The sequence below is a fragment of the Dipodomys spectabilis genome, unplaced genomic scaffold (assembly GCF_019054845.1).
Source record: "Dipodomys spectabilis isolate Male_0828 unplaced genomic scaffold, ASM1905484v1 ptg000081l, whole genome shotgun sequence".
NCBI lineage: Eukaryota > Metazoa > Chordata > Mammalia > Rodentia > Heteromyidae > Dipodomys > Dipodomys spectabilis.
In genome coordinates, this window is record NW_024870758.1 from 1,947,948 (window position 1) to 1,974,362 (window position 26,415).

A 26,415-nucleotide genomic window follows, 5' to 3' on the forward strand; every position below is an offset into this window, starting at 1 on the left:
GGCTCAAGTGGTAGAGCGCTAGCCTTGAGCTGAAGAGCTGAGGGACAGCGCCCAGGCCCAGAGTTCAAACCCCGTGACCGACAAAAAATAAATAAATACTTAAGTAAAAATAAAAATTGTATGGGAACTTCCTTTAAATTTCTTAATTTATTTTATCTTTATTTAGACTGTTTTAATGAAAACCTTTTAAATAAAATTCAGATCAAGTGACAGTTGATAATCATCATTCTCAAGATCCTCAGACTACCTATTCCATAAGGTTATTTTTTTGAACAAATGCAGCAAGGACATTTCATATTTTTCTGAAGTTGTATTTTTTTCTTTTGGTGGATTGAATCAATTTTCAGAATAGGAAATAGAAACTGAATTGTATAAGAAGTTGAAATAAATATTTAATAGCTCAAACTTGTACTTCTGAATATAGATTTCATTAAGTTATCATTGGAACCAGTGGTAGAATGAGGACAAAATTAGGCAACTGTCAGTTAAGAGGGAAGTTTACATGACTTTCAAGACAGAACTAGAACTGAAGATTTCTGGATCGAAGACTTTTCCATAGGTATCTTTTGATAAGCTTGCTTAGGATTGATTTTTTTTTTTTTTTTGCTTGGTCGTGGGGCTTGAACTCTGGGCTTGGGCGCTGTCCCTCAGCTCTTCAGCTCAATGCTAGCGTTCTACCACTTGAGCCACAGCGCCACTTCTGGTTTTCTGGTGGTTTATTGGAGATAAGAGTCTCATGGACTATTCTGCTCAGGCTGGCTTTGAACACAGTCCTCAGACCTCCACCTCCTAAGTAGCTAGAATTACAGGCATAAGCCACAGCCACCCGGCTTGATTTTCTTTATTAATGGAATAAAGGATTTAAGTATGCATGCAGGAATGGCTTACAGAATAACTACTATGTATTGAGAACTAGGGGTTATTTTTTTTGTTTGTTTGTTTGTTTTGGGTCCGGTCATGAGGCCTGAACTCTGGGCCTGGGCACTGTCCCTCAGCCCTCCAGCTCAAAGCTAGCGCTCTACCACTTGAGCCACAGCGCCACTTCCCTTTTTTTTTTTTCTGCTTATGTGGTGCTGAGGAATCGAACCCAGGGCCTCATGCATGCAAGGCAAGCGCTCTACCACTGAGCCTCCTTCCCAGCCCTGACTTTTTTTTTTAGTGTTGGTATTGAACCAAGAATGACATGACAGGATCCCTGGTACACCTGAAAGTCATTTCAGTATTTCATTGTACACCTCTGGAAGACAAGGTAACAGAATAGATTCAAGCAAAAATAGTTACAATCTCATTGGTATCTTCTATTAGTTTATCACTGTAGACATATCTCGAGAGTGGAGCACAGAAAAGACTATTAATTTGTTATATATTAACTTTTTTAAGCTTTAGATTTTTGTACAGGTAAAAGAGAGCAATAAACATATATATAATAAAGTTATACCATATGCATGTAAAGCTCCTACCACATATGCACTTTGTGGAACTAACTTCACTTGACTATTTATTTTTCTGTCCAGTCCAGGTTGAAACAAGTCAATATTATGAATAGACCTGTAATAACTATCCACAACCCTTATTGTCCTTGCTCCTGTGATAACCACTTATATCATACTTTTATTAATACATATTATAAGCTGGATGCTGTTCTACATACTCAGGGGGTTAAGATCTGAGGATCACAGTTCAAAGCCAACCTAGGCAGGAAAATCTATGAGACTCTTATCTCCAATTAACCATCAGAAAACCAGAAGTGGTGCTGTGGCTCAAAGTGGAAAAGTGCTAACATTGAATGTAAGAGTTCAGGAACAGTGCTCAGGCTCTGAGTTCAAGCCCCATGACAGACAAAAAATAAGTAAATAAATAAATATTCTGGGTACTTTATTAAGGAGAATCATGTATTATTTGTCCTTCATTTACATATCGTTAAATTATATAATCACATAATCACATCATACATACTAAGAACAATTTATCTCCCATCCAAAAAACTAAATACATACAAATACACAGCATAAAAATATATGTGTTCTAGCCAGGTGCCGGTGGCTCATACCTGTAATCCTAGATACTCAGGAGGCTAAGATCTGAGGATCACAGTTCAAAGCCAGCCTGGGCAAGAAAGTCTATAAGACTTGTATTTCCAATTATCCACAAAAAAGGAGGAAGTAGAACTGGGGCTCAAGTAATAGAGTGCTAGCCTTCAACAAAAAAACTCAAAGGCAGCACCTACGTTCTGAATTCAAGCTCTAACACCATTCCAAAAGGAAAAAAAGAAATATACATATTGTATATATGTGCGTGTATGTGCATGTGAAATACTTAGAACATATACATAGGTATATAGATAGATGCACAAAGTATTTCAGTTTAAAATTGGCACTGATTTACTAGTCTTCTATGGTAAATCATAAACTATTACCAATGCCTATAATACTCTAAGTAGCAATATACATATAAAAATGACTTAGGCAATATATATTACATTTGTTTTATATTTAAGATTAAGAGGGAAAGGGAGGGGAGGAGAAAGTAGGGAAGGGAGAGGAAGAAGGAAAAAGGAAGGTGGTAATACTCTTTTAAAAGGGGGGGAAGAGCTGGGTGCCAGTGATTGATGACTGTAATTCTATCTACTCCAGAGGCTAAGCCAGCCAAGGCATGAAAGTCCAGAGGACTCTTATCTCCAATTAAGCACCAGAAGTAGAGCTGTGGCTCAAATGGCAGAACACTAGCTTTGTGCAACAAAGTTCAGGACAGTGTCAGGACCTGAGTTTAAGCCCTAGACTGGCACTAAAAAAAGGGTATCAAACTACTTAACTGTTACATTATTAGCTTTCTTTTTTAAATATGGCATCATTCCACACCATTAAATAAACCAACAGCATTATTCTAGTAACTACAAAAAGATAGTGAATGGTGTCTTGGTATTTTTGCCTTAGTAATAACAAAGATTTCTGATTCTGATATGACACCAGGGCAGTCTTTCTCCTTGACCCCCAGGTGGCACTGTGACCCAGAGCAAGAGATATCACTTTCTCAGGTCCAGAGCTCCTGACCAACATAACACAAAACCATTCCTTTTTAATAAAGGAACTTCACCTTGCTTAACAGACAAATACATATACAAAACTAATAAAGGGTGTTAAAGCATGTAGCTTAATCTCAGTTTTAGTAAGAATACGAATTCATTAGATTTTTGTTACATTTAACTCAACTAAATTCTGGCCCTAAAGATCTTATGAGAGACAAGCCCACAATATTTTCAAGAATACATATGGTTAAATTTAACTGTAGTTCAGTTGCCATGATAAGCTGAAAGTTATATAACTGTCAGAAGTTATTTTCCCTATGTTAGAAACTTTAAAGGGGGAAGGTGGTGTATAGTACATGAACTTACATTGAAGCACCACAGATCCAGAAGTAAGATGCAAATCAAAGAGTATTAACCTGGTCCCCAAAACAACCATTCCCATACTCCCATTCATACACTATGATCTGCTGACAAATAATGACAATTTCCTTCATGAGCAAATAAGAATTGTATTTCATTTTGCAGACCTAAGAAGTGTTCTACCATGTACTTCATTTGTTGATTTCCTCACTTTCTAAGAATAGAATGGACCATCACTAACCCAAGGATCTGTTCTAACTGCTGCTAAAAATGGTAACATTTTCCTGTATGTTATTGCCATTCTCTAACTCTACATTCTAGATAGGAAAAAAAACCCTTTATGTATGGCTTATCCTTACACATAAATCATTCACTTAATGTATTAAAAAGTAGTATGTAGGGCCGAGAAGGCAGCTCAGTGGTAGAGTGCTTGCCTTGCATGCATGAGGCTCTGGGCTCGATTCCTCAGCACCACATAAGCAGAAAAAGCCGGAAGTGGTACTGTGGCTCAAGTGGTAGAGCACTAGCCTTGAGCTGAAGAGCTAAGGGACGGTGCCCAGGCTCAGAGTTCAGGCCCTATGACAGACAAAAAAAAAAAAAAAAGTAATATGTCTTTCTTGCTAGAAACGATATTTCTTGTCATCCATTTCTGTCTTTGAAGTTTGGTATATACATGTATATTTATAGAGAGGAAGCATGGGTATGTAACATGTATAGGAGATCATATTCTATACAAATTATCTGGAAGTCCAAGTTGTTGCACTGATTATTCTCTATTTGCTCCTTCTTAAGGAAGATTAAGAGGGAAGGAGAGGAGAGGAGAAAGGAGGGAAGGGAGTGAACAAAGGAAAGGGAAAAAAGGAAGAGAGAGGAGAAGAGAGGAAGGGAAGGAGGGACAAGAGGGGCAAGGAAGACAGGGCAGGGAAAGGAAGAGAAAAAGAAAAGGAAAAACAAAAGGGAAGAGAAATGGAAGAAAGACAAACGGAGGAATTAAATCTTTCTAGCTGTGGTAATGACATTATGATTATGAAAAAGTACTTAATTGTTAGAGATGTCTATTCTTTAATGTATTTGAAAATATTCCAGGGAAAGAAAAGTATGTAGGTAGAGGACAAGGAACAAGAACAGTGAAAAATAGCAAAATGTTCATAGTTATTAAAGGCAAATGAGAACCGCATAGAGGTTCATTGTGCTTCTTTCTGTATTGTCTAACACAGACAGGTTATAAAGTTTCCAAAATAAAATTTTAAAATAAAAGGCAATACTGTGTTTTATAAATTTTCTAATATAGTAATTATGTTCCAAAATTTAACTGGAAAAAAAAGCAGAAAAGCCTAGGATTTAGCTGAGATTCTCTACTTCTAGTAACAAATTTTCTATATTAAGATCTCATATTTGCTTATAAATCATCACTGCTTCAATTAGTGGTGATTTTATTCTTAATGTTAATTTCCATGTTATTTGTTATAAAGTGTGATATGTATGTATATATTTATACAGAGAAAGCAGAGGTAGGTAACATGAATAGGGGATCATATTCTATAAAAATCCTCTGGAAGTCCAAGTTGTTGTACTGATTTTTTTCCATTTGCTCCCTCCTAAAGATTACTCCCTTGCTGAATGATTGGCTTCAAACAGGATTTAAAAATGGAATAACTGGAGATCATAGGGTAGAAGGACAGAGTGGTAGGGGAAGGTCTGATAATAACTGGGTCCTTCCAGAATCACAGTTTAATTCTTACAGCTTGTTTTTGCTACTCCAGTATTCTGGGCTAGCTTGTACTCCTAGACCTAGTATTGCTCCTATTTATCAGAGAGTTCTTGGCAACACACTAGTTCTTGGCTCTTAATCTCTTACAAAAATCTTTCAAGTTGAAACACTTGAGTAAAATTCTATTTCTTGTCAGAATTGATTGATGAAGTAGAACTTTTAAAAATAGTGGAGGGCTGGGAAGGTGGCTCAGTGGTAGAGCACTTGCCTTGCATGCATGAGGCCCTGGGTTCGATTCCTCAGAACCACATAAGCAAAAAAGAAAAAAAAAAGGAAGTGGTGCTGTGGCTCAAGTGGTAGAGTGCTAGCCTTGAGCTGAAGAGCTGAGGGACAGCGCCCAGGCCCAGAGTTCAGGCCCCACCACCAGACCTAAAAAAAAAAAATAGTGTTGGGGGTAAGGTATAGATCAGTAGCACAGTGCTTGTCTGGTATAGGCAAGAGTTATCATTTGATCCCCAACACCGATCCCCAACACTACCAAATACATAAACGAACAGCTACAGGGGCAGATAGATAATAATAGATTATAAGTTCAGAAGAGAAATACAGATATATGTGACACATATGTGTGATATATATGTACATTCAAATGCACTTTTATTATGATTTGCTTTCTTTTGGATAGAGTAGCTAAAATACAACTAGTTCGACAGACATGTGTTCTATAGTATATGCACAAGTCAGGTGCCAGTGGCTATACCTATAATCCTAGCTACTCAGGAGGCCAAGATTTGAGCATGGTGGTTCCAGTCTGGTCAGTTGAAAGTTGAGATGCTTACCTCCAACTAACCACCAAAAATCTGGGAGTGGAGCTGTGGATAAAGTGGTAAAAGTGCTAGCCTTGAGCCAAAAAAAGAAAAAAAGTTCAGGGACAGTGCCCAGGCACTGAGTTCAAGGCCCAGGACAGACAGACAGACAGACAGACACACACACACACACACACTCACACACAGAAATTACACGCACAAATTCATTCATATATATAAAATACACATAGACATGCAAAGATTTAAAAAAGCAAACTACATTTAGGAATTTTGGTAAACTTTTGCTGAAATATAAAACTACAGAAAATTAAAGAAATATCAAGTAGATAGCTTTAAAAATGTAGACATTTGGGCTGTGAAGGTGGCTCAGTGGCTCAGTGGTAGAGCGCTTGCCTTGCATGCCTGAGTCCCTGGGTTCGATTCCTCAGCACCACATAAGCAAAAAGAAAAAAGCTGGAAGTGGCACTGTGGCTCAAGTGATAGAGTGCTAGCCTTGAGCTAAATAGCTGAGAGACAGCGCCCAGGCCCAGAGTTCAGGCCCCACGCCCGGACCCAAAAAAAAAAAAATGTAGACATTTTCAGAAAATGAACATACTTGTGTGTAAACATCATCAAGTTCATGAAACAGTGTTACCAACATTCTCAGAACCCTTCCTTGTAGCCTCTTCATCTCTCAACACCCAGCCCTCACCAAAGGTTGGCCTTTGGTTGACTCTAACACTATACATTAGTATTCTACATGTAATTAATATAAATATTGTCTATAAACTAGTACTTATATATGGTACAAAAATAGACACATGCAGATGGCATGTGCAAACAAAATAATTTCATTCACATCTGGCTTCTTACATGCATATTATATTTCAGAGACTCATGGAATATTTTTTGTAATTTGTCCATTCTCATTTATAGAAGTTGTCTGTTATTACATACTACAAATATTTTTTGTTACAAATGGGTAACTATTATAATTTGTGGGGGGGGAAGGGGAAAAACAAATTGTTTAAATGGGGATACAGGTGGACCCATTGCAACAATGAGATGTACAAGTCGTTATGTCGAAAACGAACTTTACAACTTTGGGGGGGGAGGGGAGAGTGGGGAGGATTGGATGGGGGGCAGGGGGAGGATGGGAAGGGACGAAAAGGGGAAACAAAGGAGGAGGCTACAATGCTTGATAAGAAATGTATTCATTATCTTGCCCATGTAATTGTAACCCCTCTGTACAGTATTTTCACAATTAAAAAACAAAACAAATGAGTAACTATTATGAATAGTACTGCTATAAGAAATCTCATGGTTAGGCTGGGAAGGTGGCTCAGTGATAGAGCTCTTGCCTTGCATGCAGGCCCTGGGTTCGATTCCTCAGCACCACATAAGCAAAAAGAAAAAAGCCAGAAGTGGCGCGGTGGCTCAAGTGGTAGAGTGCTAGCCTTGAGCTGAAGAGCTGAGGGACAGTGCCCAGGCCCAGAGTTCAGGCCCCACGACTGGACCCCACCCCCCAAAAAAAGAAAAGAAATCTCATGGTAAACCTATATACATATATATATATGCACACACACATATATATACATATACATAAATATACCCAGTTGAAAGAAGGAAGAAAATCCTAAGATGGCAGACTACAGAGGGCAATATCAGAGCTCTGGGTGCTCAATCAGAAATACAAAGTTCAGTGGAAGGAGCACAAGGTATCAGAATACACATGTTAATGCACAGGAGACACTGAAATAGTTTTCAAAGAAATTGTCCAATTTCTTTTCCTGAAAATAGTGTAAATGAGTTAAAATTGTTTCACATTCTTGCTGGTAACACACTTTTTAACTTAGCCATTATGGTGAGGTTGAGCTAATTTTCACACATAAACACACAAACACACATTTTCATACACCTATTTAAACTTAGTACATATGTTTTACATATGTAAAAAAATATGGAATTGTAGAAAGGGAGCTATGAGATTAAAAGTTTAATTAAGTAAGTCATATAAAAAGTTTCAAGGCATAATTTTTAAAGTACTTTTAAAAAGAACACTTATTGGCTGATGGAATATGTGGCACTAGATGGCAAAGTGTAATAAATTAAACCAAAAACAAAACTGAAAAACAAAAGGAATATACTTATTTGTTTACTGATATATTTACCAATAACATTTTCAGACACTACTAGCCAAGTCTCACTTTAGAAATTCTTCAATTATTATTTTTTTTGACATTACTATGATTTGAACTCAAGGTCTCATATTTGCTAGGCACTTGCAATATCATGTTTGAGGCTATGTCTAATACTTTTCTTGCTTTAGTTGTTTTTGAAGGAGGAGGATGTCATATTTTTGTGTGGTCCTGGCCATCAGACTGCGCCCCTCCTACTATTGACTCCCAGGATTATATATCCTTGCACTTGCTAGGTACAGGCTGTAATGATCTAATCTCTGTCTAACATATTCTCACTAATTTTTTACCAGAGCTGGACTCTAACTGTGATACTCCCCTTCTCTACCAAAGTAGCTATGATTACAAGCCTGAATCACTGTGACTAGCTTTTGTTTTTTTCAGAGTCACATTAAGTAGTTTGGGCTGACATGGAATTCACTATGTTGTCCAAGCTGACCTCCAACTCACAATCCTACAGCCTCTAATTCCCCTGTGCAAGGATTATAGATATGAGCCAGCACTTTCCACCTCTCTAGACGTATAAAAAGTGTACTTACTACTTGGAAAGAACACAAAATCATGACATTATTCTACAATTCAAATGAATGTGTTAGAATGCCAAGGGTTGTTTTCTTTCTTCTCTCCCTATTCAATTACTTAACCACACCATAGGTAATTAATTGGCAATTGCATTTTGTTTTTTTTGTGGGGTTTTATTTTGACTGAGATTAAACCTATGGCCTTGAGTTTGCTACCACACGGGCTATATACCCAACTTCTGAATTTACTTTGGTTTTTTAAAATGTTTTTTATTGTAAAAATAGTGTACAGAGTTACAGTTACATGAGTAAGGTAATGAGTACATTTCTATCGAGCATTGTTACCTCCTCCTTTGTTTTTCCCCTACCGTCCCCTCCCTTCCCCTCCCTTCCAACCTACCCAACTACCCCCCCTCACTGCCATGTTGTAAAGCTCCTTTTCTACATAGTGTCTTGTACATCTCATTGTTACAATGGGTCAACCTGTATCCTTGTTTCAGCATTTTGTTATTTCCCTTTGCCTCCCCAAATTAGAGAAATGTATATACAAGATGCAGGGCACTGGAATTAAATACAGTGAAAACAGGGGTTATACCGTGGGGGAAGAACATACAAGAGAAACAAAAAAATCACATAGTACATTTTGGATACATTAAAAACAATATCAAGAAAGAAAAAACAAGTTGTGTCCCTATCCTGGGGTTCATTTCACTTAACATCATCTTATATGGTCATATGTACATAGCTTTTGGAGTTTTGCTTGTCCACGACTTATACTAGTTACTGCAAATAAGGGAAACCATGGGACCTATGTTTCTTTGGGCCTGGCTTACTTCATTTAATATAATTTTTTTCCAGGTCTTTCCATTTCCTAACAAATGGGAGGCATAGAATTCCATTGTGTGTGTGTGTGTGTATATATATATATATATATATATATATACATATATATATATATATATATATATAAAATCTATCTCTATATCTATCTATCTATCTATACCACATTTTCTTGATCCATTCATCTACTGGTTCCATATCTTAGCTATGGTAAATAATGCTGTGATAAACATAGTTGTGCTGATAGCTTTAGCCTTGCTTGTGATCGTTTGGTAAATGTCCAAAAGTGGAATTTCTGGGTCATAGGGGAGCTCTATGTGGAGTCTTTTGACGAACTTCAACAATGCTTTCCAAAGTGGTTGAACAAGTTTACACTCCCACCAACAATGCAGTAAGGTTAAGACTAAGGAAAGGATCCGTAAAGCTTTCAAGGAGAAAAGATCAATCACCTATAAAGCAAAACCAATCAGAATAACTTCAGATTTCTCAGCAGAGACAATTAAAGCAAGAAGAGCCTGGAATGATGTATGCCACACCCTAAAAACAAACAACTATCAACCAAGAATACTCTACCCAGCTAAACTCTCCATCATAATGGAAGGTCAAATAAAAACCTTCCACAGCAAAGAAAAACTAAACCAATATATTTCCACCAAACCAGCCCTACAAAAGATACCCTACACATAGAAAACCAACAAGAGCATAACAAAGGACAGGAAACAGCCCCCAAACAGAGAATACAAGAATTATAGGGAAAACCCAGTTGGCATAGCCCCCAAGAAGGTGGATAACATGGCAGGAACTACCAAACACCTCTCAGTCCTAACTCTCAATATTAATGGACTCTCCAATTAAGTGACATAGTTGGATCGAAAAGGAAGATCCTTCTATCTGCTGCCTTCAAGAAACACACCTTGCCCATAAAAACAAACATTCTGAAAGTAAAGGACTGGAATAAAATCTTCCAAGCAAATGGTCCCCATAAACAGGCGGGAGTTGCAATCCTAATATCAGATAAAATAGACTTTAAATTAAAACTATCAAGAAGAGATGAAGAAGGTCATTACATACTATAATTAAGGGATCAATCCTTCAGCAGGATATTACAATTCTAAATATCTATTCACCAAACAATAGAGCCCCCAAATTTATCCAAGAAACACTACTTTTCCTCAAATCTCACATAGATCCCAAAACATTAATTGTTGGGGACTTTAACACACCACTATCATCACTAGATAGATCAACTCGGCAAAACCTCAACAGAGAAACCGCGTATCTAAACAACTACATAGATCAACTAGACTTAACAGACATCTACCGAATATTTCACCCAATAACATCAGAATACACGCTCTTCTCAACAGCATATGGAACATTCTCCAAAATAGACCATATTTTAGGTCACAAAGCAAGTTTGTCCAATTTCAGAAAGAGTGAAATTATGCCCTGCATTCTCGCAGACCACAAGCGAATAAAATGACTTTGGTTTTAATACACCACACTAACAGAATCAATGACAAGAATCACATCATCATTTCATTAGATACAGAAAAAGTATTCAACAAAATCCAACATCCATTTATGATAAAAGATCTAGAGCTAGGCGCCAGTGGCTCACGCCTGTAATCCTAGCTACTCAGGAGGCTGAGATCTGAGGATCGAGGTTCAAAGCCAGCCCGGGCAGGAAAGACTGTGAGACTCCTATCTCCAATAAACCACTAGAAAACCGGAAGTGGTGCTGTGTGTGACTCAAGCGATAGAACGCTCACTTTGAGCTAAAGAGCGGAGGGACAGCGCCCAGGCCCAGAGTTCAAGCCCCACCACCGACAAAAAAAAAAAAAAAGAAAAGAAAAGGGGCTGGGAAGGAGGCTCAATGGTAGAGTGCTTGCCTCACATGCATGAAGCCCTGGGTTCGATTCCTCAGCACCACATAAGCAGAAAAAGCCGGAAGTGGTGCTGTAGCTCAAGTGGTAGAGTGCTGGCCTTGAGCTGAAGAGCTAAGGGACAGTGCCCAGGCCCAGAATTCAAGCCCCATGACTGACAAAAAAAAAAGAAAAAGAAAAAAGAAAAAACATACCTCCATATAATAAAGGCTACATATGACAAAGCTACAGCCAACATCATATTGAATGGTAAAACCATTCCTCTAAAATCAGGAACAAGGCAAGGATAACCACTCTCTCCTCTGTCCTCCTAGCCAGAACAATAAGGCAAGAAAAGATAAAAAGGAACTAAATAGAGAAGGAAGAAATCAAACTATTCCTATAACTTAAGGAACCTAAAGACTCCAACCCCAAGCTTCTAGAGATGGTCAATAAATTTGGCAAACTAGCAGGATATAAAATTAATCCAGCAAAATCAGTAGCTTTTCTGTATATCAATAACGTATAAACAGAGGAGGAACTCAGGAATTTAGGCTATTTACAGTAGCCTCAAAAAAAAAAAATAGGGGCTGGGAAGGTGGCTCAGTGATAGAGTGCTTGTCTTGCATGCATGAGGCCCTGGGTTCGATTCCTCAGCATCACATAAGCAGAAAAAGCCAGAAATGGCGTTGTGGCTCAAGTGGTAGAGGGCTAGCCTTGAGCTGAAGAGCTGAGGGACAGCACCCAAGCCCAGAGTTCAGGCTGCACAACCGATTAAAAAAAGTAATAAACCTAACCAAGAAAGCAAAAGACTTTCATAGCAAAAATTATAAAAATTTGAAGAAATCAAAGACATCAGGAAATGAAAAACCTTCCACATTCATGGATAGATAGAATTACTACTAGGAAAATGGTCATAGTGCCACAAAAATGATCTGCAAATCATCAATCCCTACCAAAATCCCAAAGTCATTATTCTCTGAGATTGAGAAAACAATCAAAGAATTCATAAAGAACCACAAAAGATCCCAAATAGTCAAAGCCATTTTAGGTTAAAAAAAAAAAAAAAAAAAGCGATGCTTCAGGTATCACAATTCCAGACCTCAAATTTACTACAGAACTATAAAAACAAAAACAGCTTGTGGTAATGTCATAAAAACAGACTAAAAACCATAGATTGGAAGACCCAGAGATATTTGACAAGGGAGTCAAAAATATATTTTGGAAAAAAAGACAGTCTCTTTAATAATTAGTGTTGTGAAAACTCGAAAAACTAAAACTGGATCCTTGTCTAACCTTGCACCAATTATCAATTCAAACTAGATCAAATATCTCAACTTCAGGCTTGAAACTCTGAAAGTATGACAAGGGGTAGGGGAAACATTAGAACTTATTAGCATAGGCAGAGTCCCATAGGACAGAGACTTGACAAATGAATTTCATCAGATTAAATAGTTTCTGTACAGCAAAAGTCATAGTTAATAAACTAAAAAGACAGCCAACAGACTGGGATAATATCTTTACCAGTTATACATTCAACAAAGGCCTAATATCCAAAATATACAAGGAACTCAAGAAGCCCCCATAAAATTAATAACTCGATCAATAAATAGACAGATGAGTTAAACAGAGACTTCTCAGAAAGAATGGCCCATAAACATATGAGGAAATGCTCAACATCCCTGGCCATCAAAGAAATACAAATCAAAACAATATGGAGATGTCATCTTTTTTTAAAAAAAAAATTGCTTTCCCAGTCATGCACTAATAGCTTATCCCACAATCCAAATTATTCAGGAGGCTGAGATCTGGAGGAATGTCTACTGTGGCCAGCCCAGGCTGAAAAGTTCACAAGATTCCATGTCCAGAATACCAGGAGGAAGGAAAAAAGGAAGGAAGGGATGGAGGGAGGGAGGGAAGGAGGGAGGGAGGGAGGGGAGAGAGGGAGGGAGGGAGGAGGGGAAGGAAGGGAGGAAGAGAGGGAGAAAAGAAAGAAAAAGAAGAGAGAAAGAAAGAAAAAAGGAAAGAAAGGAAAGAAAAAGAGACGGAAAGAAGAGAGGGAAAGACAGAAGGAAGGAGGGAGGGTAAAAAAAAAGCAAGACTGAAGGAGTGGCTCAGGTGGTAGACTGCCAGCCTAGCAAACACAAGGCCCTGTGTTCAACCCTAGTACTGAAAAATAAATTTTAAAAATTAAAACAAAGAGAGAAACTCAGTAACAAATGTACATCTTAGGAAGTACAGTGAGGCACATACACAAATGATAGATTTTGTCCAGTTAGCTAACCTTCAACATCAACTTATTTTAATGAAAAGAAATAAGCTACGTATAAAAAGATCATAAATAAGATTAGGTAGGGCTGGGAAGTTGGCTCAGTGGTAGAGCGCTTGCCTTGCATGTGTGAGGCCCTGGGTTCGATTCCTCAGCACCACATAAGCAAAAAGAAAAAAGCCGGAAGTGGTGCTGTGGCTCAAGTGGTAGAGTGCTAGCCTTGAGCTGAAGAGCTGAGGGACAGCGCCCAGGCCCAGAGTTTAGTCCCCACGACCGGACCCAAAAAAAAAAAAAAAAAGATTAGGTATTAACCTTAACCATTGCTGTAGCACTCCCCAAAATTGATTTTTACAAAAGAATGCTTCTCATTGAATGATAAAAAATTTAATAACAAAGCCAACTGCCAGTGGCTCAAACCTATAATCCCAAGAACTCAGGAAGGCTGAAGCCCAGATATTCATGGTTTGAAGCCAGACCAACCAGAAAGTCCATGAGACTCTGTAAAATAACCAACCAAAAACAGGGTTGGGGAAGTGGCTTAAGGGGTAGAGCAGTAGAAGAGAAAGCAAGGTAAATAAGCATGAGCCTCTAATACCAAACCATAGTACCACCAAAAATGTAAATAAATTAAATAAAATGCTACAAATAAAAAGGGAAATCAAATAGAAAAAGTTACGATAAAGCAGATAAAAATCATAGTCAAATATTTTGTCATAAACTTAAAAAGCAATCAGTTAACAACCTGAAGAAAATGTGTGCCTTTTTGGTGATTTGTGATATTCCTGATGATTTTGTGGAAAAGTTGAGAAAGTTTAGTTTATACAAAGAAGCAAACAATACTATCATACAAATGCCCATCCCCAAAAGGCTGTGAGTTTGTGGGTTGGGTAGATCAGTCACATTAAAATCACAGTTTACACACACAGTATTTTCATATTAATGAAGGTTGATGAGAATAAAAGCTTGGTTTACTATGTGAGAAAATTCAAAGCATTTCACTTAATGAACTTAAGGATAAATTATTTCAACAGCAACCTCAGTTTATTGTGTATAGTTGTAAATATCAATGTGATAATGGACCAGCTCCAAATCCTCTGTGCTTTATATCCTCTGATCTTGTAGATGATAAGCCTGAGCAACAGGTAATAAATGCTGGGACTAAAAATAACTTAGTCCAGGGCTGGGAAGGTGGCTCAGTGGTAGAGCGTTTGCCTTGCATACTCAAGGCCCTGAGTTCGATTCCTCAGCACCACATAAGCAAAAAGAAAAAAGCGGGAAGTGGCGCTGTGGCTCAAGTGGCAGAGCGCTAGCCTTGAGCTGAAGAGCTAAGGGACAGCGCCCATGCCCAGAGTTCAGGCCCTACGGCCGGACCCAAAAATAAATAAATAAAAATAAAAATAACTTAGTCCAAACAGTTGAACTAACCAAGATATCTTAAGTAAGAAACATTAACAATCTAACTAAAGAATGGTTATATGAGAAACCTGGACTTTTCCACTAATGGGAATGTTGGTGTTTCTAATGTATTTATTTGTTATCCTAACCAGATTGGAACCAGACACAAATATTTATTTATGACTAACAGTGAACTGTTACTTAACGACTTGTTTCCTGCAGTAAAGAAAAATTCCTCATTTGTGAAGTCTGAATGAAGAGGAAATCATCCTCATAATAATAAAATTTTGCAGAATAGTTCTTTACAGTTGTAATTATTAGGTATAGAACTTATCCTCAGAAACTTTTTGCAATCTTGTGACTAACTTCTGTAACTTATCATTCAGAATTTGTTACTATTTACAAACACCATTGAAAAGCAGGGATTTGATTATGATAGACAACTGTTGCCTCCTTTTGACAACTATTGATATATTAGCAGTTTATAAGTGAAAACAGCACATATTATGGCAGGTTATTTAGAGTAAAAGATATGAGACATACAATTTTAAGTCATGGACCTGCATTCCAAGTACATTTTTCATCATCTCTTGGTTTTATTTATTTATTTATTGGTTTTTATCATTTTAATAGAGTCTAGAAACCTTTATCACTCATGCTTAAGGTCTGGAAGTTGGGTTTTAAGGAAGAGTTATAACCATTATATGTTCTTATGGAAAATAACACCTTAATCTTAGAAAAGGGAAAGTCATTTGGGAAAAAGAACAAGGGGGGACAATGATCAAGATGCATTGTACTGCTGGATACCTATGGCTCACACTTGTAATCCTAACTCATCAGGAAACTAAGATCTGAGAATCAAGGTTTGAAGCCAGCCTGGGAGTCAGTGAGACTCTTATTTCCAATAAACATCAAAAAGCCAGAAGTAGAAGGGTGGCTCAAGTAGTAGAGCACCAATTTTGAGTGAAAAAGCTAAGGGACAGTGCTATCCCTGAGTTCAAGCCCCACTATGGGCACAAACACACATACACACACTGTACTTATAAACTGATTTGTTGTCTTGAAACCCTTTTGTACCACTACTTAAAGATAATAAAAATATTAAAGAGGCCAGGTGCCAGTGGCTCATGCCTGTAATCCTAGCTACTAAGGAGACTGAAATCTGAGAATCACAGTTCAAAGCTGGCAGGAAAGTCCGTGAGACTCTCATCTCCAACAAACCACCAGAAAACTGTAAGTGGTGTTATGGCTCAAGTAATAGAGTGCCAACCTTGAGCTGAAGAGTTGAAGAGCTGAAGAGCTGAGGGACAGTACCCAGGCCCAGACTTCAAGACCCACGACTGACAGAAGAAAAAAATTAAAGAAAAGAACTAGGAAGGTTTTAATATTAAAGGTTTCATTCCTGGGGCTGGGAGGGTGGCTCAGTGGTAGAGCACTTGCCGTGCATGCATGAGGCCCTGGGTTTGAGTCCTCAGCACCACATAAGCAAAAAGAAAAAAGCCGGAAGTGGCACTGTGGCTCAAGTGGTAGAGCGCTAGCCTTGAGCTGAAGAGCTGAGGGACAGTGCCCAGGCCCAGAGTTCAGGCCCCACAACCGGACCCAAAAAAAAAAAAAAGGTTTCATTCCTGATTGTTATTTTTATATAGCTTTGAATTTAGGTGACGAGCTTATAAAGCTCCTTCTAACATTTTGTAAACACTATTTTAAAATGTGTTAGTCGTTTAAATAAGGATATAGGTGGACCCGTTGCAACAATGAGAAGTACAAGTTCTTATGTCAAAAATGAACTTTACAACTTTGGTGGGGGGGGGGGGGGGCGGGGGGAAGATGGGAAGGGATGGGAAGGGGAAACAAAGGAGGAGGCTACAATGCTTGATAAGAAATGTACTCATTATCTTGCCCATGTAATTGTAACCCCTCTGTACAGTATTTTCACAATAAAAAATAAATAAAAATTTTAAAATATATGTTAATATTATTCCTCTGATTTGCTAGCTTTTAAGTTAGTTTCAAATTTTTACATTGCCAATATCATAGATTTGGTGAAATTACTACTATTTTGAAGTAGCCATGCAAAAAAATTCTAATACATGTATTTAAAGTTTATAATACAACTGATTTCTCATTTTTAAATTTTCAATTATCTAGTTGCCTTGTAAATATATGACAAGTGAAAGTTTAGGTATCTTGGTGATTAGGATTGTGTCATATGTAAGAATTACTTATCTAAAACTTTGGCCTTAGCTAATAACACATCAATAGAAAACACATCTTCTATCATTTCAAAATATATTCTAAACTGGACACCCTAATACTAGACTAACAAGTCAAGTCATATTAGATAATGACACCATTGGCACAAATTAAGAAATCTAATATTTTTGCTAATAATATTGTTATTCTTTTAAAACAAATATAAGGAACTTGACTGTTAATTTGCTAGAAGATCTAGAGACTTTAGAAAGGCAAACAAAACCTTTTGAGTTAATTCTTACAGTGATTTCAAAAACATCCTTTTGACTTTGACATATTTTTCATTCATCAATTGCATGCATTTTTAATTAATTAATTTATTTATTTAGTCAGGGCCTAGGTCCTAGCCCTGAGCTTTTTTGCTCAAGGCTAGTGTTCTACCACTTGGAGCCTCAGCTCCACTCTGTTTCTGAGCGGTTAATTGGAGATAAGAGTCTGTACACATTCTTACCCAACCTGGCTTCAAACCATAATCCTTAGATTTCAGCCTCCTTAATAACTAAGATTATAGAAATGAACCACCAGTTTCCAGCATGCATTGTATTTTTGAAGGTTCTGTGCTCACTTTAATGAAGAAGTAAAGGGAGTTGGAAATTTCAGAATATTAAACAGAACATCTTCTGTTTCTAATACTGTTTGGCTTCACTAATTTAGAAGTCCGGAACCAATCCCAAATTGGAGATGAGCTGTTGCTAGAGTAGGTATTTGTTGGGGTTAATAAATGAAAAAATTATTTTATTCCAATTTCCAGAGAGAGAGAAAAAAGGTTCACCGAGCTTAAGAATTTCTTAAACGAGTACTTTGATACAGGAGAATAATTTGCTCAAAATTCTGAAGAAACACAAATGACAAAGGATGAACAAATGCAGCAATGGTACTCATTGAACATGATGCTGAAAATGAACAACTTGTGGGTGGGATGAGAGGGAAAAAGTGGGAGAGAGCGAGGAAAGGGTTGACACCCAAAGAGAATGTACTCTTTACCTGACTTATATAATTGTAATCCCTCTGTATATCATCTTTATAGTAACAAATTTTAAAAGAAACACAAATGTAGTCAAAGCAAATAGTGAGTTTAATATTTTTAAAGGAAGAAAATGAGATTTTTCTTTTCTTTTCTTTTTTTTTGGTCGGTCATGGGGCTTGAACTCTGGGCCTGGGCGCTGTTCTTCAGCTCTTCAGCTCAAGGCAAGTGCTCTACCACTTGAGCTACAGCGCCACTTCTAGAAAATGAGATTTTTGTTTTACTTTATTTGAACAAAAAGAGAAATCATGGCTGCCAAGAATGTACATACAGATTCCTTATTTTTCTTATTTTCTTATTTCTTATTTTATTATTCCTTATTTTAATTTACTGTTGTTTTGATTTGGCGGTCCTCTGTAAGGTCAGATAATATTGATTTGTTATTGAGAACTCTTAGTTTCCTTATTCTCTAATAGCAGCTCTAGTTTAAGAGCTCTGATAAACTTTTTTCTAGCTTGAAACACTCTACCAATAAGGTGTGTTTTGCAAGATAACTGGATTAGGAAGTGAGTAAAACATTTCACATTTCATTTATTCTGTGGTCCCACAGAGGATTTACAAATCTTGTATTCAAAAGTGTGCCTCAAATATTTATACAAACTTCTTTTTGACTAAATGTTAAACTGTTGGGTTTTTTTTTTTTGTTTATTTATTTATTTATTTACTTTTTTTTGTGTCCAGTCATGGGGCCTGAACTCTGGGCCTGGGCGCTGTCCCTCAGCTCTTCAGCTCAAGCACTCTATCACTTGAGCCACAGTACCACTTTCGGCTTTTTTTCTTTTTGCTTATGTGATGCTGAGGAATCAAACCTAGGGCCTCAGGCATGCAAGGCAAGCGCTCTACCACTGAGCCACCTTCCCAGCCCACTGTTACACTGTTTTTTAAAGTGTGTTTCCTGTTGTGTCCCTTTTATTGCCTCCCTACAAATAGTAATTACAGGTTACACACAAAATTCCGTATCTTTCTGGTGCAACTATTACTATTTGGCCTTAAATCTTAATTTTTCCTTTTATGTAGCAACTTTTTCCAAAGATCCTCCTGCTTTTTTATTTATGTCAGCATTAGTTTTGAACTTGCTGGCCTTACATAGGTTCTGCAGGCATCTAATGTGAAAACAGAACCAAGCAGTAATCACAATACATATTTTTTATTTTATTTTTTCTTTTTTTTGATGGTCATGGGGCTTGAACTCTAGGCTTGGGCGCTGTCCCTCAGCTCTTCAGCTCAAGGCTAGTGCTCTACAACTTGAGCCACAGAGCCACTTCCAGTTTTCTAGTGGTTTTATAGGAGATAAGAGTGTTACTGACTTTCTGCCCGGGCTGGCTTTGAACCTCGATCCTCAGATCTCAGCCTCCTGAGTAGCTAGGATTTACAGGCATGAGTCACCACCGCCTGGATACAATGCGTACTTAGTATTGGTTCTGTGGCCACATAAATTACGTATGAAGAGAACTATTTTCAGGTTAGTATGCTGAATTCCAAAATACCTGAGTTGTAAATAGTAATTACTTTGTTCTGGTATTGAAGCAAATATATTAGGGGAAAAATGACTGAATGATAACTGACTTCTAAAATGAATGTCTGAATTGTTTACTAACTAGAAGTTTACCAAATGCTTTGTGCAGTTCAACATATTCTTGTTTAACTCTTATTAATTTTGTTAAATTGCCATTAGTAAATGATCTGTGTGGCAAATGTCTGTTAGCACTTTCCCTCTCTTTCTACCTCCTATTTTCAAGAGTCAGATGTAGCTATGAATGCTTTCCTGATGTGACACTGTTATTAAATTTACAACTTGGTGGGAAGTAGAGTCAGTGGGAAGGGAAAACGGGAGAAACTGAGGGAGGCGGTAACAATGTTTGACAAGAATTGTACTCATTTCGTTATTTATGTAAATGTAACCCCTTTGTATATCACCTTTACAATGAAAAACTGCAAAAAAAAAAAAGAAAGAAAAACATATGCCTATGTAAAAAATATATATGTATATACATATATATAAAGTTCCCAGTTAGGAAAATTTATTGCTAAATTAAATTTGGCTATTTTCTTGTGTGTTTTAAAGAAGGTGTACTTTAAAATGTTTAGTCATAGTTCAGTTTTTAACATAACTGGAAGGGGTAGGGATAAGACAGGAAAAATGAGGGAGAATGATGGAAGGGTAACATTGGTCAAGAATCATTGTAGGGGCTGGGAAGATGGCTCAGTGGTAGAGCGCTTGCCTTGCCTGCCTGAGGCCCTGGGTTTGATTCCTCAGCGCCATGTAAACAAAAAGAAAAAAGCCGAAAGTGACGCTGTGGCTCAAGTGGTAGAGTGCTAGCCTTGAGCTGAAGAGCTGAGGGACAGCGCCCAGACCCATAGTTCAGGCCCCATGACCAGGAAAAAAAAAAAGAATCATTGTACTGGAGGGGGGGGCGGGGAGGATTGGGGGGGGGGGGGAGACTAGGAAGGGATGTGAAGGGTAAACAAAGGAGGAGGCTGCAATGCTTGATAAGAAATGTACTCATTATCTTGACCATGTAATGTAACCCCTCTGTACAGTATGTTCACAATAAAAAATAAAAATTAAAAAAAAAAGAATCATTGTACTCATAACCTGACTTATGGGATTGTAACCTCTTTGTACAATTAACTTATTTATAAAATAAAATTTTTTAAATGTTTGGGCTAGTTAAAAATTTGAACAATGTCAACCTGCATGTGAATTACTAAGGAATAGATATTTTCATAACAGTTTAAATGCTGATACTTGGAGAATAAATTGCATTCTATTTTTTACTTATTCTTGGAATAATTGTACCCCTTGTTTGTTCTTTAGGCTGATAACAATATTTATACTGTAATGTTGGGGGGTCTTACAACTTACATGAAGAAGTGTTCATTTCTGAACAAATCTCTCCTACACAAATTGAAAACCAAGAGTGCATTAATTTCTTTTACACTATTTGACATCCTAATCCTATAATATTTAAGCAACTGCATGAAGTTTGTAATGACAACTCTATTCTCATGGTTTTGGAATATAATTAATACACATAAAATTACTTGAATGTTGTTTGAAGGCAATTCTCAGTTTTAGATGGTCCAAAATAATCTCATTCTGGAGTCTTGAAACATTGTTTTGTTTTGTGAATTTTAACTGTTCAGTCACCCTTTAAGAAAACCAACAACTGACACCAATTCTTAAGCTGGGGTTCAAATCTCTGCTAGTTCATACTGCACGTTTATTTTGGACAGTTTTTGTTAAGCATGATGCTTGCATTGGTTTAAATAAAATGGACATGTTTTGAGGGAAAGGGCACATAAGTGGAGGAAGGAAGTGAGCAAATGCAGTCATACACACTATGCATTACATAAAAACTTAACTGTGTAACTTAGGAGGGGAAATAGAGAGCAATGGAATGGGTGACATTGACCAAGAAGCATTGTACTCATAAACTTATGGAATTACATATTATGATTTATGGAATTATACTCCCTGTGTGCAACTACTTAATAATAATAAAAAGAAAAATAATAAATAAAATGTTAGCATGAAAGAAAAAAAAAAGCTATTAGCTCTATAACTAAAGAACCACAAGGTAGGAACATAGGAACTCAGGAAGATAGAGCTAAAAAACTTGAAATGACATGTGACCTGACAAGTCAGGTAAGCACAAAATGGATAAACACCACAGGAATGTTGACCAATTGAAAATGTTTATAAGTACAGGAAAAAAAATGCAAACTAGAAACAAAAAAGAATATATATATGGCTGGGAAGGTGGCTCAGTGGTAGAGCACTTGCCTTGCCTGCCTGAGGCCCTGGGTTCAATTCCTCAGCACCACATAAGCAAAAAGAAAAAAGCCGGAAGCGGCACTGTGGCTCAAGTAGTAGAACGTTAGCCTTGAGCTGAAGAGCTGAGGGACAGCACCCAGGCCTAGAGTTCAGGCCCCATGACCGGACCCAAAAAAAAAAAGAATTTAAAGCCAGCCCTGAAAGTTATCTTTAATTAACCACCAAAAAGCCAGAAGTGGAGCTATCATTCAAGTGGTAATGCACTAGACTTGAGGGCCCAGACCCTGAGTTCAAGCCACCAGACCAGCACACATGCATGCATGCATGAGCACGTGCACACGCGCGTGCGCGTGCACACACACACACACATTATAGATAATGATAAAACACAAACCTCATTTCCAATGGAGGAAAAAATGACACAAAAAGTAGACTCATTCAAAATCAGCAAAGAAAATAATACGTTTTTATAAATATAGAGTATAACTGAGAGCTGGGAGCTCTACCCTATAATCCTAGCTACTCAGGAGGCTGAGATCTGAAATCTGAGGATTGTAGCCAGCCTGGGCATGAAAGTCCATAAGGCACTTATCTCCAATAAACTATTCAGAAAAAGACAGAAGTGGTGCCATGACTCAAGTGGTAGAGTAGTAGCCTTAATCACCAAAGCTCATGGACAGCGCCAAGGCCCCAGGATGGGCACAAAAAAAAAAAGATTCAAATTAAAGTTAAGAAAGTTACAGCAAGGGGCTGGGAAGGTGGCTCAGAGCGCATGCCTTGCATGCCAGAGGCCCTGGGTTCGATTCCTCAGCACCACATAAGCAAAAAGAAAAAAGCTGGAAGTGGCGCTGTGGCTCAAGTGGTAGAGCGCTAGCCTTGAGCTGAAGAGCTGAGGGGCAGCGCCCAGGCCCAGAGTTCAGGCCCCACGACCTGATCCAAAAAAAAAAAAAAAAAAAGAGAGAGAAACAGGGTCTGACTCTATAGCTTATAATCTGTCTACCCCACTATACCAATAAGCTCAAAGACACAAGTATGAACTACTTAAGCTAAAGGCTGTAACAGGTATGGTGGTATAATCCCATACAGGAAACACAGAAAGGAGGATCATGAGTTCAAGGCCAACACAGAAAAATTAGTGACACTATGTATCAAAAACAAAATGACGTTTTGTATAAACTAATATATGCTAACTAAAAAACTAGAGATAACTAAAAACACACAAAAAAAGTTAACAAGGAAAAGAGTCAGTCAGAAGCTGATGGCTCTCACCTATAATCCTAACTACTGAGGAGACTGAGATGTTCAGGATCATGATTAGAAAGCAGCCCGGGCTGTAAAACTCCTCCAATTAATCAACAAAAAAGGCTGAGAAGGAGGCATTACATAGTGCCAGGAGGAAAAAAGAAAAAGGACTAGGAGTATGGCAGAAGTGGCATAGTACTTGTCTAGCAACCGTGAAGAAATGTGTTTGTTTTAGAAATTGGTATTAGCACTGAAATTTTAAAAAGCTAATGCCTACATTACATTTGTAACTAAAATCTTCAGGAATTTGAGTAACAAAGATATTATGAATTGTATAACTCTATAAAAGCAAAGCTAATGTACAAAAATGATATGTAGGCTAATAAAGGTGGGAAGATACAGGTGGAAAGCAAAAAGCACCAAACCTATAATCTTAGTTATCAACTATTACCTGTAGAAGTAAGTGCATACAATAGGAAGTACTAAAGAAGTTTTTTAAGTAAGACTACAGAGAATGAAGGAAGTCTTTGAAAACAGCACATATTGTATTCTTCCATTTATAAAAAGTTCTAGAACAAAGCAAAACATAGTTTTTAAAAAACATAAAACCAATAATGGATTGGGAAAAGAAGTGAGAACATTTTCTAGAATGGTAGATTTGGTTTATACAAATATATTTATTTGTCAAGTTTATGCATTCTCATTAACATTATAAGAAACAAAACTGTAAACAAATATGACCTAGGATTAACCACACACATACTTAAGTACTTCAGAGAAGCATACTAATGTCTAAATTTGCTTTGAAATGAATAAAAAAGATAGGATAAACTAATGTGATGCAAGGATGGAGAGAGAGAAAAATGGAATGTAAATGATAGACGGATGGTAGGTCTACCAAGTGTCCACTCTAACATTCATTCAATGTTTAAAAAATTTCATAAGCCAGGTGCTGGTGGCTCACATCTATAATCCTAGCTACTCAGTAGGCTGAGATCTGAGGATCATGGTTCAAAACCAGCCTGAACAAGAAAGTCTGTGAGACTCTAATGTCCAAATAACCAGCAGAAAACCAGAAGTGGTGCTGTGGCTCAAGTGGTAGAGCACTTGATTTGAACTGAAAAGCTCAGGGTCAGTGCCCAGGCCCTGTGTTCAAGCCCCACAACCAACCAAAAAAAGAAAAAAAGATTTCACAATATGAGGAGAAATATATGATATGTGTGAATACGAAAGACAACACTTTACTTAAAAATATGGAATACCTGACTTATGTAACTTAAACTACCTGACTTATGTAATTGTAACCACTCTGTACATCACCTTTATAATAATAAAAAATAAATGAATAAAAAAGAAAAAAAATATGGAAAACTATGTAATGGCCCAATATGGTTAAAGAGATTAAATAAGTATTATGAAATTTGAAAAGAAATAAAATGTATTATATATACATATGTACATTTATGTATATGTATATACGTATATATGTATGTGTATGTTTTATATACATATAATGTATACACCAGTGGATTATGCTTGTAATCTTAGCTACTGAGGCAGCTGAGATCTGAGGATCACAGTTCCAAGTCAACCCAGGTAGGAAAGTCGATGGGACTCTTCTCCACCTAACCAGCAAAAAGCCAGAGGTGGAGCTGTGGCTCTAGTGGGAAAGTGCTAACCTTGAACAGAAAAGCTCTTAGAGAGTGTCTAGGCCCTAAATTCAAGTCCCAGGAACAGCACAAAATATAAATAAAATATAAGCAGTGGTATAAGCACCAGAGGTTACTAATCCAAAAGAAAAAATAAAAATGTTGTGATTACATTGTCATATATACATATATATATATTCCATATATACATATATATATATACATATACATATATATATGTATATATATATATATATAAAACATAAAGTAGACAACTGTCATTTATAAGAGACTGGGAATATCTAGTAAGTAAAATACTTAGAATTTGTTCAATATATTTTCATTTGAAGTATAAGCTAACCACAGTTTAGAAATGAAGCTAGTTTAGTCGTAACCAATTCTACTAAAGGAAGACTAATTTTAAAAAAGTGATTTGAACAGGTTTTCTCTGGTTGTTATTTTTGTTTTAGTATAGTTGCCAGGAACTTAACATTTATAGTATGCATTATGAATGCATAAACATGCCAGGCACTGGTGGCTCACGCCTGTAATCCTAGCTACTCAGGAGGTTGAGGTCTGAGGATCTCAGTTCAAAGCCAGACCAGGTAGAAAAGTCCATGAGACTCTTATCTCCAGAGACTCTTATCTCCAGTTAACCACCAAAAACCAGACATGGTACTGTGGCTCAAGTAGTAGAACACTTGCCTTAGCTGAAGAGTACCCCAGCCCAGAGTTCAAGTCCCATGACTGACAAAAAAATAAATTAAGTAAGTAAATAAATGCATAAATACATTATAAATGTACTTTACCTGCCATCTCTTCTGAGGGCAAAAATGATGCCATCTTTCTGGAATGGAAGCAGCTTTGTTCTTAACTTGTCAGGCAAAAAATCCAGCTGTTCATAAGATTCACTTGTTAAATCAGAAATCTGAGGTGTAAGAGACTTTTTTGAATTACGAACTATAGGCATGATGATCCTAAAAATTAAAAAATAAAAACAGAAATTTGAAGAAAATCAATATTGTTAATATTGTCGATATTACATAATCACATATATATAACATTACTTGATATACCTTCTATACATGACTATTAAATCATATTCCTTGAATGAGCTACTAGGAAAATTCGAAGGACTAAATCCAAAAACAATTATTTAATGCTGGCTCTATTGAGGGAGTGGGTACCAGAAGAAAGGGGAAAAGATAAGTGGAGAAGGTGAATGAGGATGATTATGGCTGAAGAAATTTATTTGCATGTATGAAAACATGTATGATGAAATTGTTTTAAAAATGTGGGAGGGAGGGGGCTGGGAAGGTGGCTCAGTGGTAGAGAGCTTGCCTTGCATGCCTGAGGCCCTGGGTTCGATTCCTCAGCACCACATAAGCAAAAGGAAAAGAGCCAGAAGTGGCACTGTGGCTCAAGTGGTAGAGCACTAGCCTTGAGCTGAAGAGCTGAGGGACAGCGCCCAGGCCCAGA

At 37.2% G+C, this 26,415-nt stretch overlaps 1 protein-coding gene and 1 long non-coding RNA gene across 4 annotated transcripts in view; both read right to left on the reverse strand.

Moving 5' to 3' along the window:
* The window catches only part of Zranb3 (zinc finger RANBP2-type containing 3), a 210,834-nt gene that overhangs the window by 165,597 nt on the left and 18,822 nt on the right, over positions 1–26,415 (reverse strand). For all 3 annotated transcript variants that reach the window (XM_042683551.1, XM_042683549.1, XM_042683550.1), the window contains exon 2: positions 25,746–25,913. In XM_042683551.1, coding sequence (XP_042539485.1) covers positions 25,746–25,913 — 168 coding nt within the window. The remainder of the gene's footprint in view (positions 1–25,745; positions 25,914–26,415) is intronic.
* LOC122110845 lies at positions 18,689–20,003 on the reverse strand. Its single transcript, XR_006147921.1, has 3 exons — positions 19,914–20,003; positions 19,777–19,782; positions 18,689–18,700 (listed from the first exon to the last, which is right to left on the reverse strand). It is a non-coding gene; the product is annotated as an uncharacterized LOC122110845 (long non-coding RNA).